The sequence below is a fragment of the Passer domesticus genome, chromosome 1 (genome assembly GCF_036417665.1).
Source record: "Passer domesticus isolate bPasDom1 chromosome 1, bPasDom1.hap1, whole genome shotgun sequence".
NCBI lineage: Eukaryota > Metazoa > Chordata > Aves > Passeriformes > Passeridae > Passer > Passer domesticus.
Genome location: NC_087474.1, coordinates 53,907,794 through 53,924,560, shown reverse-complemented (window position 1 = coordinate 53,924,560; position 16,767 = coordinate 53,907,794). Strand labels below are relative to the sequence as shown.

Below are 16,767 nucleotides of genomic sequence, written 5' to 3'. Positions count from 1 at the left end.
CTTACAAAAATAATGCAGGCTCACTCAAAAAACCCCAAAACCTAATGAAAACCCCAGTCTTCTTAGGATACCCACTTAAGATAAATTTGTACACATCTCACTTCAAACACATATCTCAGGTGATTGAGATAATCAACTTTCTATTCTACAAGCAAAATGCCTGTTGTTTTTGCCAGAAATTTTATCTCAGGGCTGGAAATGTTTCTTGATATATTTTTCATAAAAACTGGTATGTCTCCACAAAAACATCTAAATTTAAGAAGCATTCATTTTATATATTATATGTATTTTTATTTATATATATATATATATTTAATATGTCAGATTACTTTTTAAATTTAGACAATTCATCCACAGAATAGCAGTGATGTTTGAACTTGCTTTGGTCCTACTGTACCCATCACTATTGGAAATATGTTTTAACTGAGGAAAAATACTAGTAAAGAAAACATGCTTGCTTGTTTTCTCACTCTTGCTATAAATTCAAACCTAGAGCTGGAATTTGATATTCCACTGAAGAAGAGGGAACCAAAGAGAAGAGGAGTCCACTTGAATGTGGACACAGAAAAGAAGACATAAAAAAGTTTTTAATTCCTTATTCTTGAAACCTACTCCTCTTGCATAAACTTGTTTTACTTACATAACTTACCACTGGTCGAGCATCTTCTCGTTCTAGTATCTTCTGAGTCTGATCTGCTGGGAACTTCAGCACTGTTGTTATAACCTTGGCCATTGTCTAAATAGATATAGGTTATCCATACATAATTCCACATCCACAAAAATGTCTGTACTATTTTAAAATTAATTTAATTTAATAATACTGGATATTGTTTTATTAATGTCAATGGAAAACAGTGAAATCAGCAAGATGTAACTGTTTCACATTGTATATGCATGATGTGAATTATATGAAAACAGTGTTTGCACATGGTCACAAACTTCAGGTAGTGTAGTGTGATGTAAGTTCTATGGCATCTATGCTCAAATGATAGAGTCCATTAATAAGACAGCATACTAGATAAAGTGCATGCCTAGAAAAAGCAATCTGTCAGTCTTGTTGCAGATATCCTGCCAAGCAAGAGGCAAATAATAAAGTTGGACTGGAGGGCAATACAGTAAAACCTCCCAGCAAATACACATACACACCTTGGTAAAGCAGTTTACAAAGAATGTGGTTAAGTACCCACGTTAAAAGTCACGACACTAATTCCTGACTCTTAAATCCACATCAACCTCTACATTTCTCTTACGTCTCCAATACTGTAGATGAACTGGTGCATTCATTAATGTCTTGATTGCATTCCAGTATCATTTACTAGGATGTATAATTGGAAATACATCCTAGATATTTTGCACAGATTCTTTTGAACTCTGTTCAAAAAAGAGGAAGCATATCCAGAGATATCAACAGCTGAATCACCCTTGAGACAAGAGATACATATTTGCACTAGTAAAGGGGATCGTGCACAGAGAAGGGCCACCAAAATAACCTTACAAGATAGAATTAGATTTAAAAAATGCCTCTTCTTGTCCAGGAACGAAAAAGTTGAGAGAAAGGAAAATCTGTACTGAAAAGATAAATTACAATGTAGATCTTTTAACTGAAGAACTGTGTTGGGGGCATGGTGGAAAGCACAGTAATACTTTACAAGCATACTTGAAACTGTTTTAAGAAGTTCTGTCACTTGAATCATCACTGCTCATGGTTTTCCAGTTGATGTAGCAGGATGAAACCAGTTCTTAAGACATATCCATAGATTTATGATTATATAATATAATTCTGAAGAGAGCAAACACAAAGCTCAGTGTCCTCCAGAAACACATCTAATGACTGAAAGGAAACCATCATATGAAATCAAGAACCCTACTGTCTAGCTTTTCACTACTTTTAAGAGTGAATTAATATCATCTAAAGTATACAGATTCAGGAATACTATGAAACATCTTTAAGCAACTACTGAAGAGGTATTTTACCATCTTCAGCCGGTAACACAGCTACTAACAAACTGTTATTTAATCCAACTTTAACTTACCGTGTTTGTTTCAAGACTACATCAAAAGATCACTTTTGCTAATATTCTGCATACCAGCTTTCATTTTACATCAAGTTTGACTGACAAACAGACTTTTGCTGATAAAACTGTATCTACCCATAAAGGTTTTTGTCTTGATAGGTGCACTGGTGAGAGATGTGAAAACCCCCTCCACCTACCACTCATCTTGGCAAGCTGATCAAGTTTTGAAGTTATGAATCATGTCTCTTTGGGAAAAAATGTGAAAGCCTATTGAATCCTGTGTCAAAAATAAACAGCACATAACAAATCACAAACACATAGTACTTCCCATCATATAGCAAGGGTGTTAAACATTACTCTATCCTAGATCACCTGTCAGCATATACAAATTTCCATACCTTTGTCTCACGACCCATCATGTATTCAAAGATGACTTTCCTCAAGTATTCAAACTCAGTGGGTTCCTCAAATAGGGAAACGTCAGTATGGTGAAGGTTTCCATCTGTGTAAACAAAAAGAAGAGAATATTTATACTGAGAGTCACTCATCCGAACCCAAGTCTCACTAATGGCAAAAAACCAAATAAGAACAAATGCTGCGTTCTGCACCTTAGATGGAGTAACTGCAGCCCTTCAGAAAGGCATCTAGGGGTGCTGGTTGGCAGGAGGTGCAACAGGAATCACCAGTGTATGTGCCCTTAGCAGCCAAGAGGACAAACCTCATCCTGGAGTGCATCAAACACAGCATCGTCAGATGGTCAGAAGAGGTGATTATCCCATCCTATTTAGCACTGGTGCAGCCTCACTTTGAGCAGTGTGCTGTTCAGGGCCTCACCATTTAAAAAGAATGGGAAGGTACATGAACATACCCAGAGGGTACCTCTACTACTGGATAAGGTGCTGACAGGCATGTCCTCTGAGAAGCAGCTGAGGAGTCCAGTTTGTCTAATTTGGAGAAATGGAGGCTATGGGGTGACCTCAGTGCTCTCTACGGCTTCCTGAGGAGATGCTGATAGGCAGGTACTGCTCTCTTCTCCCTGGTACCCAGTGCCAGGACACATGGAAAATGGTTGAAACCTTCATCTATCACGGGGAGTTCAGACTTGATGAGAGGAAACATTTCTTTACCAAGAGGGTGTCAAACTCTGGAACAGACCTCTTGGAGAGGTGGTTGATGCCTGTTTGTCAGTGTTGAAGAGGCATGTGGACAGTGCCCTTAAAGACATACTTTACCTTTTCATCAGCCCTGAAGTGGTCATACAGCTGGACTATGAAACTGATGTTGGTCCCTTCTAGCTGAAGTATGTTTCCTGCATCGCTCTCTACCAGTACATGCTGAGGAAATCCTTGATTACATTTCCTCCCAGCCCTGCACTAGCAGAAGGCACTGAATACCCACAACCATCTCCCATCATTGGTTCAGTCACCTTGAGGGAAGGAGGTATGGACCTTCTGAGGGGATGAGAGATGTAGATCATCCTGAGATAATTTGACCATTTGCACAAATTTGCAAACAGCAAGCGTGACACAGCTTCTGAGTTCATCCAGCTAAGATGGATCTGTGCAGGATGGCAAAACCCCACATCTCTAATATAAGCAAGGCTCAGTGCTTGAGCCCTCTGTCTCATGCAGTACGTACTCCTCAACTAAACTGCAAATCTTTTGGAGGTGAGAAATACCTGTTAATTTCCTTGTGCACTTTTCTATCTTATGTTAAAAGAGTCTGAGAGGAACAGTATACCACCAGAGAGAAGGTCTATAAGCCCATACTCTATCTCCAAACTGTCCAACCACCAGTGTCTAAAGGACAGCACATGAGCAGTGCAAGTCTGCTTCCACCTGGGTCCTGGGGCTGCTCACAGGCCTTGGGTGGCTGTGGCCAGCCTCCTGGGACACCCACCGTCTCCTGCCAAGGGCTCAAGGGATGTGTCCCAGCTCAGCCTGGGACCTTCTGTTCCCACCTGTGCCCTGCTGAAGGTGTGCCCATCTCTGCCCCTGTCTACTGGACGCTCTTGGGTCCTGTACTGCAGAGAGTTTAAGAACTCTGATACAGAACTCTTTTAACTGGATGACATAAAAAAGAAAACATCAAACAAAACGCTTGACCAAAAAGATTTGGTCATCTGAAATCACACAACATCTATTATAAAAGACAAGAGAAAACAAGGATGTCATAAGTGCATTACATAAGTGTTTTTAAAAGACTGACGTTTTATTTTCTAGACCAAACTGTATCTTTCTAACAAACAAAAAACTTATTTGTGATGAAAACCGTGTACTTACCTCTATATGGTGTTCCAACTGATGTGACATACATATTTTTCTCATAATGTTTCAGCTGGTCTTCCAGTATATGAATCTAAACAGAGAACAAGTTGACATGATAAATGGTGTTAAACCTAAAGAGCAGCTAAAATAAGCATAACTGAAACAGTTTCCAGCTACATATCATCTCTTATAAAAGCAAAATACATTTGCCTTTTATGGAAGGAAAACATTAAAAACTGTGTTATTAAAAACTGTCCCAATGTTTTACATCTGTATATACACATAAAAATATATATAGCAAATGTCATGCATATATTATATATTCATGTTTCTATTTTATATATAAGCATATATATATATTTTATAGATAAAAAGCTTACAACAAAAATTATACTTAAACATCAAAAAAGGTTTAGTTTCAAAAAAAAATTCCAGAATTTCATAAAGTGCACTGTTCCCTTTTTCACTGTGCAATTGCTAACCAGTATTACAAGCAGGTGATTTTATTCTCAGGGGATAGAGGAATACTTTGAAAAGTACACAGTTCTTCTGAGAGCAAGTATGAGTGAAAACTATTTTTTTGTCTATTATATTCATAATACCTTGGATGGAGATGTACCACATCATCACTTGAAAAAACAAACCTTTTAATACTGCAAACACCAAGTATCAAACAAGAATACTTCTTACTCATTCAATGTCACCCTACCTGCTCTTTCAATTCCTGCTCCTTCAGTTTTGAATCATTGACTAGAGTTGTCTTCTGTGCAAGTTGTGCCTGAAAAGACAGTCACATATGGAAATTGCTGAAAATACGTCATAGGTACCTTTGCAAAAAACCTATTTCTCCTTTTAACACACACTTATAAGCAAACTTATAAGCAGCATTTCAGCTTTAAAACTGCTCCGCAACGAAAGTATTAGAGAGGAAAATCAATAACATGTAAGACTTACCTTTAGTTCTGTTATTGTGACCTATAACAACAATAAAAATTTAGATTAAAATGTATGAAAAATACTGACTATATCAAGCACTGGAGAAAGAAATGTCAATAATCAAGATCTTATACAGTGTATTAATTGAGGATGACAAAAACTGAAATTACCCAATAATAACAACTAGTCTCATAAATAGTTTAACTTATTTGTATTGACAGTACATAAAGCTGATATTTAAATTGTCTCATTTGATTCTGTAAGACAATCATCATAAATATAACTTTAAGAACCTAGTGTTTCCAAATCTTCATGAAATGCATATTGGAGATTAATAATAATTGAATGAGTATGAAATATATCACAGGATGCCCTAACTGCTATTCAAAATATTTTATGTTTTTCCTTAATTCTTCAAGTCACATTTGGAAATGTGAACATATACCTGAAAATAGCTTCAGTTAAGAGCTTCATGAGCTCTACATCTTGCAAAGATGTTTATGAAGTACAGAAAAAAAGTCTAAGCTGAAATTTCTATCTTTCAGTGTTTCAACTCTAAGGAAAATAATATTTTGGTAGTCATGGGTGAAACTCAAGGCTGTATAAGCATTTCAACATCAAATAACTTATGTGTGATTTTTTTTAAGGTAGGCTAAACCTTAACACAGAAATGGTATGTATTCCAGAACCACAGAATACTGTAAGTTGGAAGGAAGCCACAAGGAGCTGAGTCCAACTTTTAAAGTGAATGGCCCATGCAGGGATTAAACCTGTGACTCTGGCATAATTAGCATCATGCTTTAACCAATTCAGCTGATCTCAGGGTCAATATTACTTTTTCCTTCCCAAGCATCTTGGCAATTGTGTCAAAAAGGAGATCTATTCCCCATCTCGGGTTGATAAAATCTGTGGGTTCTCCTACACCCCACAAACAGAAAATAGGGGAAAATCATTCCTCTCACAATCTCAAACCTCTAAGTTAAATTCTTGCTTCTGAAAACCTCAATCAGGCATTCATTTTCTGATATAGAGAGACACTTTCTGATATTTTTACCTCCAAACATTAATACTTAAGGTTGTTAGTATCTGTCAATTTTTTATCACAATCAGACAAGTACTGTTCCAATATCTAGGGTACACTTAATGTCAAAATGGATATGTTATGTGTAATGTTTGGTCAAGGCTGACAACAAGCAGCACAGAAAGTTTATAAGACAAACTTCTGTGATTTGGGAGTCTCTGATTTTAGACAAAATATGTTGCCCACAAGAAGTTGCATCCAGTCAATGGAAGATTTCAAACTGTTTGACTACTAATGCTGAAGGGTAAAGAAAAAAAAACCAAACAAAAAAAAAAAAAAAAAAAAAAAAAAGAAAAAGAAAAAAAAACACCAAACCAAAATGCTGCATAGCAAGAAAATAAAAAAGAAATCAAGTGAGACAAAAAATACCATGGCAAATATAATTCATTTAAATGCACTGTAAAATCCAGATGTGGATTTATATGGTTTTTGTTCAGGTATGTTGACAAGTTCCACAGGCCCTGTCTAATTTTCTCATATAGCTCTGTAATGCTGCCTATATATGCCATTGTAGCCATTGCAAATATGTAGTATTGAACCAGGTTAAAGCACAATTAGTTTCCTACAAACATACCAAGCACAGGCAACAGACAAACAGACAGGAGTAAAAATAAAAACAACTCAATTTCTAAGTAAGATAAAAGAAAACTACCTCTTGACCCCAGAACAGATTGTGTCAGAATAAGAATTAAATCCTTTAAATTAAATACTAAAGAAAAAAATACTGATAAAACAGGAACTAAAAGCCCACTTACATTACTCTAAATATTTGAGTTTTGACTGGATCAGAAGATATACCAGGAATTATGTGCAAATTCCACAGCACAATCTATTAGAATAGTTCCATTGTTTTGAGATGAAATCACCATTGTGAATCATATCAAATAAGGCATTTACATTTAGTTGAATCAGCTATGCAAAAGAAAGCTTGTGAACAATTTGCTAAATTTGAATTTAGTTGGAATTTTCAAAATTACTCAGAAAAGTCTGATGCCTGTATTCTAGAGAAACCACATATATACACTTGGAGGAAAAAAAACCCAAACCTGCATTCTTATTCTGCAACTACTTTGAACCTGGATGTTTTAACTGTATCTAAGTATCAGCACTACACAACCTGGTCGTCCTCCCCCACAAATGAAACCTCCTTTATCCTTTAAAACTAAGCTGTTTATCAGTGGTGGAGTTCTCTGAACTGGTTTGTAGCCACTTATACCCTGGAGAACTGCTTTGAGTTTCTCTAAAGTCTACCATGGAAACTCTAAGGAGTGGAGAGCTGTGGACAACATTCCAGACACAGGCAAAATTAAATGTTCATTTTGTTAATTGTAAACATATTCACTTTTAGACATTTAATATTTGCAATATTCAAATACTTTACAGGTCATTGCCAATCTGTCTGATACATTTCTGGGAACAACTGAGGAATCAATCATAGAATGCTAACAGGTTGGAATGGACCTTAAAGATCATCTAATCTCAACACTCTGCCATGGGCAGGGACACCTCCCAGTAGACCAGGTTGCTCAAGGCCCTGTAAAACCTGACATTGAACACTGTCAGGGTTGGGGCATCCACAACATCCCTGCACAACCTGTTCAGTCTCACCAGCCTCAAAAATTCCTTCCTAACAGCTACTTTAGATATCCCCTCCTTCAAGTTACAACCTTTATTCCTTGTCCTTTCGCTACAGTTCCTGATAAAAAGTCCCTCTCCAGCTTCCCTGTAGGCCCCCTTCAGATATTGGAAGTTTGCCATGAGGTCTCCATGCAACCTTCTCCAGGCTGAACAGGCTCAGCTTTCTCAGCCTGTGTTCACAGGGAAGGTGCTCCAGTCCACTTACGAACTTCATGGCCCACCTCTGGACTTGCTCCAACAGTTCCATGTCCTTCTTAAGATGGGGACACCAGAATTGTTCACAGTACTCCAAGGGGATCACATGTGAGCAGAGGGGCAGAAGCACCTCCTTTGACCTCCTGGCCATGCTCCTTGTGATGCAGCCCAGGACTTGATTGGCTTTCAGAGCTATGAGCATACACAGCTGGCTCATGTTGAGTTTTCATTACCTGTCACTCCCTGGTCTTTCTTACCAGGGCTGCTCTCAATCACTTCTCTGCCCAACCCATTGGCATGTCTGGGATTGTAGTGACCCAGGTGTAGGACCTTGCACTTTGCTTTGGAGAACTTCGTAAGGTTTGCTTCAGCCTACCCCTCAAGCCTGTTGAGATCCCTCTGGATGGTATTACATTTTCCCTCTATCGTGTTGACTGCACCACCACAGAGCTTGGTGTTTCCAACAGATTTGATGAGGGTGCACTCAGCACCAACAGATTTCACTGTCTATGTCACTGACAAAGATACTGAATAGTATCAGCCCCAGCTAGTACTGACCCCATGACTGCATCAAAGACACCATCATCAGTCAAAAGAGGTGATTATACTACTCTGTTTATCACTGCTGCAACCTCTCCATGTAACTGGTCTCCAAGTGGACAATGAGCCATTAACCCAGACTCTGTGTGTGTGGCCATACAGCCAGTTCTTTATGGCCACACACACCAAGTAGTCCATCCATCAAATCCCTGTCTCTCCAATCTGGAAACAAGGATGTCGTGCAAAAGTGTGAAATGCTTTGCATTTAGTCCAGGTACACAATGTCAGTTGCTCTGCTCCTGTCCACCAATGCTGCAGCCCCATCAGAGAAGGTCACCAAATTTGTTAGGCATGATCTCCCCCTTGTAAAGCCATTTTGGCTGTTACCATTCACCTCTTTTTTCTTTTTTTCCTATGTGCCTTCACATAGTTTCCAGTGTTCTATGATCTTGCCTAGCACAGAGGTGAGACTGATTCATCCGTAGTTTCACTGATATTCCAGTTTCCACTTTCTAAAAATGGGAGTTTCTCTTTTTCCAGTCATCAGTCATTGACACAATTTTTTAAAAATGATGGATAGTAGCTCAGCAACTATCTCCAGCTCCCTCAGGACCCATGCATGAACCTCATTGGGTCCCATGGACTTGTGCATATTCAGGTTCCTTAGATGGTTTCGAACCTGACCCTATTCTACAGTGATGTGTTGGTTTTGCTCGGCCTGGTTTTTCATAGTGGTGGGGCCACAGAGGTGCCTTCTGTGAGAAGCTGCTAGAAGTTTCCACCATGTGCAGCAGAGCCAATCTCTGATGGGTCTGAAGATGGACATGCCGAGGCTGGGCCAATTAGAGATAATGGTAACACCTCTGTGATAACATATTTAAGAAGAAAATCAAAATAAAGTGGTGGTGCAGTTTTGATTCCTGCCAGAGAAGAAGTGAGAACATGTGAGGGAAACAACATAGAGACACCAAGGTCAGTAGAGAAGGAGGGGCAGGGGGTGCTCCAAGCGCCAGAGCCAAGATTCCTCTGCAGGCTGTGGTAAACACCATGGTGAAGGAGCTGTGCCCCTGCAGCCCATGGGGGTCTATGGGGGATGCAGAGATTCACCTGCACCCCATGGGGGAGGTGCTCACACTGGAGTGGGTAGATGCCCTGAAGGAGGCTGTGATCCAGTGGGAGACACAGTGGATAGAGGCGGCCCCTGCTTCCAGGCTGGAGCAGCCTGTCCTTGGAGGACTGCACCCCATGGTAGAGTGACCTATGCTGCAGCAGTTTTGGGAGGACTGTTTGCTCATGGGAGGGTCGCACATTGCAGCAGTTTGGGAGAACTGCTGCTCATGAGATTGAAACCAGGCTGGAGAAGTTCACAAAGAACTTTGATGAAAATAATACTAGCTGTTATTAGATTGAGGGATGGGAAGGGACCCCACAGAGAACAGGGATGGACTCCTCTCCCTGAGCAGCAGAAGACAATTTCAGGTGACAAACTGACCAAAAGCCTCATCCCGTCTCTCTGTGCTGTCATTGGGAAGGAGGGAAGGTCTGAGGGAAGAAGAGGTGTTTTTAAGGGCTTATTTTACTTCTCATTATCCTCTTCTGTAATAAGTTCAACTTCTAAGTCTATGTTGAGCCTGTTTTGCCCTTGGAGTGTTTTCTCCTGGTCCTCATCTCAATTCATGAAGCCTTCATGAAAATTTTTTTCTCCTCTGCCCAGCTGTGGTAGGGGAGGTTGAGTGAGCAGCTTTAATGGCTGCCTTGCACTTGTCCAATGTCAAGGCAAGTGGGCTCAGGGTCTTCGTCCTCCCAGTCCCTGCAGCTGCCTTTCTTGACTTGGGTGGCGTGGCTGGAGCACTTGCCATTGAAGACAGAGGCATAGAAGTTGTTGAGAACCCCAGCCTACTCTTTGTTCAGAGTAGCCAAGTTTCCCATTTTCTTCCCTAGTCTTTCTTTTGTTTGCAAAATACATATAGAAGCCCTTCCTGTTTGCCTTACTTTTCCTGGCTACAACAATTCTAACCGAGCTTTGGCTTTCCCTAACTTTGTCCCTAGCTTCCCGTACAATTTCCCCGTATTACTCTCAGGCCACCGGTCTTCGTTTCCATTTCCTAAAAGCTTTTTTTTTTTTTTTAACGCTGTTTCCCCAGCAGGTCCTTATTCATCCATGGAGGTCTCCTGGAATTTTTGCTTGATTTACTCCTTGTTGGGATGCATCGCTTCTGAGCTGAATACATGAAATATCATGGCCAGTATATAAATTTGATATAACAGTCGTATCAGTAATCCCTAAGATGAATGTATAATACAATACTTAATGACTGCCTGTATTTATAGCAGACTGCTATAACAAACTAGGAGTGAAACAGTTAACAAAGAAGTCCTAAAGAAAACGTACTCTTCAGACTTTTCATAATCATGTTTTAAAAGTTAGGAGTCTCTTAAAGAATTTTCCCCTAGACAATAAGATTATGTAAAACTATCAGTAGATGAGCAAAGGTTAATTAAGAATACAAGGCAGTCTTAGATTTCTGCTTTTCCTGTTATGAAAACAACTCATACTATGGAAAAGTAATATAAACGGTTTTGTACGCAAGTGCAAGACAGAAGTAACAAACACTAGGTCAGTGAGATAATTTGTACTTTTGGTTTCTAATGTCAAATATATAAATTTACTCTCCCCAGGGCTATCTGTTGTAAAAATGAAAGTATTAAAAGTAAGGTCAATATGAATTCTCATCAATGAAACAACAACTCATAGACTTTTTTTCTCTCCTCAATCTAATAACAGCTAGTAGTATTTTCATCAAAGAATTCTTCAAATTAAAATGTAATCTCAGAAAGACAAAAGAATGAAGGCAGTCTTGTTTCAATGAAGGTCCCTCTATGCATAATTGACATATTCAAGGCACTACTTCAGACATCTCTGAAATACAAATTTTTACAAAATCACTCTAAAAATGACAACAGGATTTTCTTTTCTTCTAAAGGGCTTCCAGTAAAACCAACATAAACACACATAGAGGACAAAAAAACCCCACCTTAATAATAACAACAGAACTGCACTTTTCAATATACCAATTAAAAAGGTAGTACCAAATATTGCAGATTCTAAAGATATTCGTTTGGTATGTGAAAGTGAAGGCCAGATACATAAATAAAGTCAAATTAGCAATAAATTGCTATGAATTTCCTATGGACCAAGAATTTCACATGTGGAGATATAAAAACAAATGTCAGTGCCAGCTCACTTTTTCACTGTTGCTATGTTCCTCTTCCACAATCCTTTGTTTGTATTCCTTCTGCAAGTCTTCCAGCTGTGCCTGCAACTCATGAACTTTTGCTGTCATCTCTTCTTCACGAGTCTTCAAAATACAGGCAAAAACTTACTTATACAATTAATCGTTTACTCAAAACTTTAACTATGGTGGACATAAAGCAATCAACAAATGTTATACTATACACAGAAATGATATGCTTGATATTTGTGTAAAAGCTAGTTACACAAGACTCCTACAGAACAGACCAAGAAAAAGAATTGGTGCTTAACAAGATTTTGTAGGCTCCAACAATAAAGATTACATAGTTAGGATTATTTTTTTTAATTCCAAAAAATATCTATTTCTCTTGGGCACTAAAACAGCATTTGAGTATAATCCAGAAAGTGCATGAAGGTCATGACCTTCATGGAAGGGGCAGATGACAATACAGAATTAATTCCTATATTATGGAAGTGACAAGGACCTAAATCCTTTCCTCAGCCACTCTCACAAAGATGCTATGAAAGCAGTTTTAAGCACATTTTCCAAAACAATGACCAACAATTTCCTGTTCTCAAGGGTTTGAATGGCAGTATTCAGTACAGAAGAAAGAAGCAGTAACAAGAATGGTAGGGAGAGAGAAATACAATGACCTAAATCCTAGGGAATTAATCCATCTATATGGCATTTTGCAAAAACAAGTATTTTTTAGAATTGTGTCCCCTCTGGCCTTCTTGTGAGAGAATACGTTAGGGACCTTATAAAACAGCACTCCAGTTCCTAGTGCATGTCTCTGTTGCTGAACAAAACTAAAACTCTAGTTTCACTCATGCTAACCATACATGGCTGTCAGTCAATTGATGGCTTTACTAACAGAATAGTACTTCAAGTCAAATTAGTACAATTAATTAACTGACAACCAGAACTGCTGATGGAAATTTTGTTCCAAAAATCTCAGGAGTACAAATTATAATGATAGAGAATATTCTCTGGAAAAGTAAGTGTAGGACTAGAAAGCTGATCTAGGCTTAAAAGATTTATGGAATGCCATTACTAATACGAGAATTACTTCCCTCTAAGACTAATTTTTAAGGTGTTCCTTGCACATGAGTTAAGAACAAAATACCTTCCCCATGCAGCCCCACAGTCCAGAACGCATCACTAAAAAGAAATTAAGCAAATCTACCCACAAATAATGGGTACAATGCAGTATCTGAGCAATATGGTAAGAGTATCTGAGCAATTTTTACAGCCACAAAGTTTAAAAACTCAAGAAACTCCATGCTCAAGAAAGACCTTACTCAAACATCATGACCTCTCAACAATGTTAGCTTCTATACACTCCCATGATTTTTCTATGCCCTCAGAAGTGCATCAACAATTAATCATCTCTAAGAAACTTTTATTCTTTTTTTATAGACTGTTTTACTCCCCAGTTTAAAAATTCTCAATACCTGGCATATTAAGGGATAGTGATGGTTGTTGTTTTGGCTTTTGCAGATTTTTTTAAATTTTTTTGTCCACCAAGAATCTAAAATTTTACAATTTGTACACAACTGTTTCATTTAGTAAATCAAAATTGAATGCATTTCGTTCTTAGTTATAAAAGGTAGTTGAGAGGCTGAAAAGAAATTAAACTCAAAATGATGAATTACACTTTTGTAAAAAGGACACACTTGTGAGCAAGTATTTGGATAAACCCCTGAAGAGAGATTATTATTTTGAATTTAAAATTATTAGCAATCAAGTTGGGTTCCAACATGCTACTGATCTGCATTCACAGTAAGAACTTATTGTTCTATATAGCATCTAGCATACTCTGAAAAGAAACTACATGATATTTGGATGTAATTACAATTATAGACTAAGACTTCAAAAATGTTATAGTTTCCCAAATCTTAATCAGAAAGCCTATCCTGTACTCTCATGGAAGGCTTTACAACAAATGAAAAGATACATAACTGAAGTTAGGTATTTTTAGCTCACAGTTATGCTAGCTGGAAAACAGCACTTAATTTTTCTCTAATGATATACTTTAGTTGAAGAAAAAATACTTAGCTCCCTAATTAGAGGCTATGCCAATCTAAAAATCCTTTAATTAGGGAGACTTTAATGAAATCTTATGTGATGAAAGTTTTCATAAAAGAAAACAACACATAAAGCAAAAGTGGAGCACTTCACAAGCAAATCCTATTAAGTTTAACAGATGGAATGATTCTTGCTTGTCTTTGAGGATAAATAAACCAAGTTAGACAATTTTTAGCATCAACCATGTTTAAAGAGCAACAAAGTTATACAAGCAAAAGGCTCATTCTTGCAATTGGCTTTATTTTTGCTTCATCTCCTTACCATTTGAGACAAACTTCTCTGCATGATATGAAATTTCTCAAATGCACCGTAAGGCAAGTCAAGTATAAGTGAGGCAATAACTGGTAATTTTACGCTAAATCTGGTGATGTATATGTTCCTATTTCTATCAGAGATGTCAATGAACATGATATACATCCAATTTAACATAAATATTTCTCAACCTTTGAGATGCTTGCAATACTTCTTTCAGGAAAAAAAAAACAACTCTATATTTTTTATAATTCCTTAAAATAACAGAAATAAAACACTCACACATATACCTATGAAAGACAGATATACAAAATATCCATGTATTCTGTAATTTAAAACATCAAACTACAGTTTATTTCAGTTCCAGGCAACTGCCATTGTCATCATCAATGAGATGCAAAAAAAAGTGTTTATGTCCTCCAATTGCACATAAGTCAAATTAGCCTAAACCTTCAAGATCATACAATGACTACACCATACTTGTTTCTGACATTAAGCATGAAAGGAGCAGAAAACATGAAGGAATCACACCTGCATGATTTGAAATCACATACCCATCTGGGCCTATAAAGTAAGGACCTGAATGGCAACACACTGCACACTGAGGTAAGAAAAATTTAAATCCTCCAGAAATGCAGAATTTAGACCTCTGTTATGAAAAAAACCCTACAAAACAAAACAAAAACCACCAACAAACAAACAAAACACACACACACAAACTCCAAAAAACCCACAAAAACAAAAGAGAAAAAAACCACAACCCCCTCTCAAAAACCCTTGTTTTATAAATATCAATCAATTTTTCTAAATTAGGAAATAAAAAGGACTCTAAATGTAAAACCCTGCTAATGCTATTCATCCTGCTAAAAGTTTAAAAATCAGAGTGAAACATACCAGCCTGCTTACATGTTTGAAATTTTTAGTATGAAGCACTCATAAATGTTAAGTGCATAGATCTTTGGTCTGGTAACCGCTCACAAGCAAACAGTCCACTTACATCTATTACTGCTGGCTCTATTCATGGAATAGTCTCTCTTTTTTTTTTTTTTTACACTATTTGTGTAAATATTTTTTTACACAAATACGTTGTGTATTTTTTACATTATTTTCAGCGTAAAAAAATATATATTTTTTAATTACACTATTTGTGCAAAGAGGACTAAGATGAACAAAGTTAAAGCTTGCATTCCAATATGATGTACAGTCTAGCACTGAAAATCATTTAATGTTTTTGACATACTGACAGGACTGGGAAAATTTACTTGGCTAAAAAAAGAGGCATCCTTGGTGAAGTGTACTTAAACTGAAATTGGCTGGTGACTTCTGGTTGAAATGCTACTACAGAAAAGGTATGTCTGTCTGCAAATATCATGCAGAAAAACTGTTCATTAAAAGCAAAAAAAAAGAAATCTTTACTAGCATAAAAACTAAGCAAACACACTGCACCCTGCATGGAACAGAACCTTACTTTAAGGGCTATGGCACCAATCTCAGCAGGGCGTCAGAGGAAGGAGATAGAAAGTGAGACTGCCCCATAAACACTGTATTTATAAAAATGATACACCACCAGCACAATTCCACTAAAAGCTCAAATGTCACTCAGTTTTCTCATTCCAGTCTGGCACACAAACAGCTCAAGGATGTAAGGACTTAGCCATCTAATTTTTATTGAGTGATCAAAGTTAGGGCTTAATTTCTGATGTTCTTTCATGCCCATAAACTACAGAAACAAATATTTTAATTGCAAGCTGAGTCACCAGACATATCAAGTGTAATTCAAGCAGTAAGACCTTCACTAGAAAGAACTACAATTTTTCTATCTAGATATGCAATCAAAAAAGAGTAATTTTGAAATTTATGTAGTCATATCACTTTTCAAAAAGGTACCTCAAGGATTTCTTCATATTTTTTCACAGTTCTTTTCAAATCATCATCTTTTTCAACAATTTTTTTATGCAACTGTGTTGTCTCCATATGATGATTTTCTATCAATTCATTTTCTACCTCCTGGGCTTTACCTACAAAAAAAGTTAGGCAGTATTAAGAAAAGCATGGTTTTGTTTGTTTGTTTTTTTTCTAATTATGTCATAACTGATAACAAGTCCAGAACTGCTGATGGAAATTTTGTTCTATTCAAAATTCTCAGGGGTACAAATTATAATGATACAGAATATTCCCTGGAAAAGTAAGTGTAGGACTTACTAAATTTTAAAAATGTTTTCAAGTAACTATAAGGAAAACTTGCCAGGAAAATTCATTTTTCCACACTATCAGTTACTATTATGTTCCTTGATTCTAACATGTACAAAATTTGTTGTCTGCAGTTTGGTACCTGAAGCAATTTTTTCTACCTGGTGCTGGAACTAGTTTCTAGAAGATGACTATCAATATTTATTAACCAATTCAATCTCCTATTCTATCTAGAGATGTGACTGAACCATTTGCAATTTTCAGAAACTCCTCACCTTTAGGTGTACTTCTAGTAACTGGAATCAAACCAC

The 16,767-nt window shown here is 37.3% G+C and overlaps 1 protein-coding gene across 30 annotated transcripts in view; it reads right to left on the bottom strand.

The window, feature by feature from the left end:
• The window catches only part of GOLGA4 (golgin A4), a 77,524-nt gene that overhangs the window by 4,625 nt on the left and 56,132 nt on the right, over positions 1 to 16,767 (bottom strand). For 14 of the 30 annotated variants that reach the window (XR_010362658.1, XR_010362651.1, XR_010362664.1 and 11 more), the window contains 7 exons: positions 16,154 to 16,284; positions 11,918 to 12,031; positions 5,237 to 5,257; positions 4,992 to 5,060; positions 4,298 to 4,373; positions 2,414 to 2,517; positions 641 to 736 (listed from right to left, as the gene is read on the bottom strand). Coding sequence is in view for 19 of the 30 variants with exons in the window: in XM_064420903.1 (XP_064276973.1) it covers positions 641 to 736; positions 2,414 to 2,517; positions 4,298 to 4,373; positions 4,992 to 5,060; positions 5,237 to 5,257; positions 11,918 to 12,031; positions 16,154 to 16,284 (611 nt within the window). In the remaining 11 variants the exon portion in view is untranslated. Of the gene's footprint in view, positions 1 to 640; positions 737 to 2,212; positions 2,293 to 2,407; positions 2,518 to 2,623; positions 2,740 to 2,883; positions 3,052 to 4,297; positions 4,374 to 4,991; positions 5,061 to 5,236; positions 5,258 to 11,917; positions 12,032 to 16,153; positions 16,285 to 16,767 lie in introns of those variants that run through there. The other 16 variants (XR_010362675.1, XR_010362676.1, XM_064420951.1 and 13 more) reach the window with 7 other exon arrangements.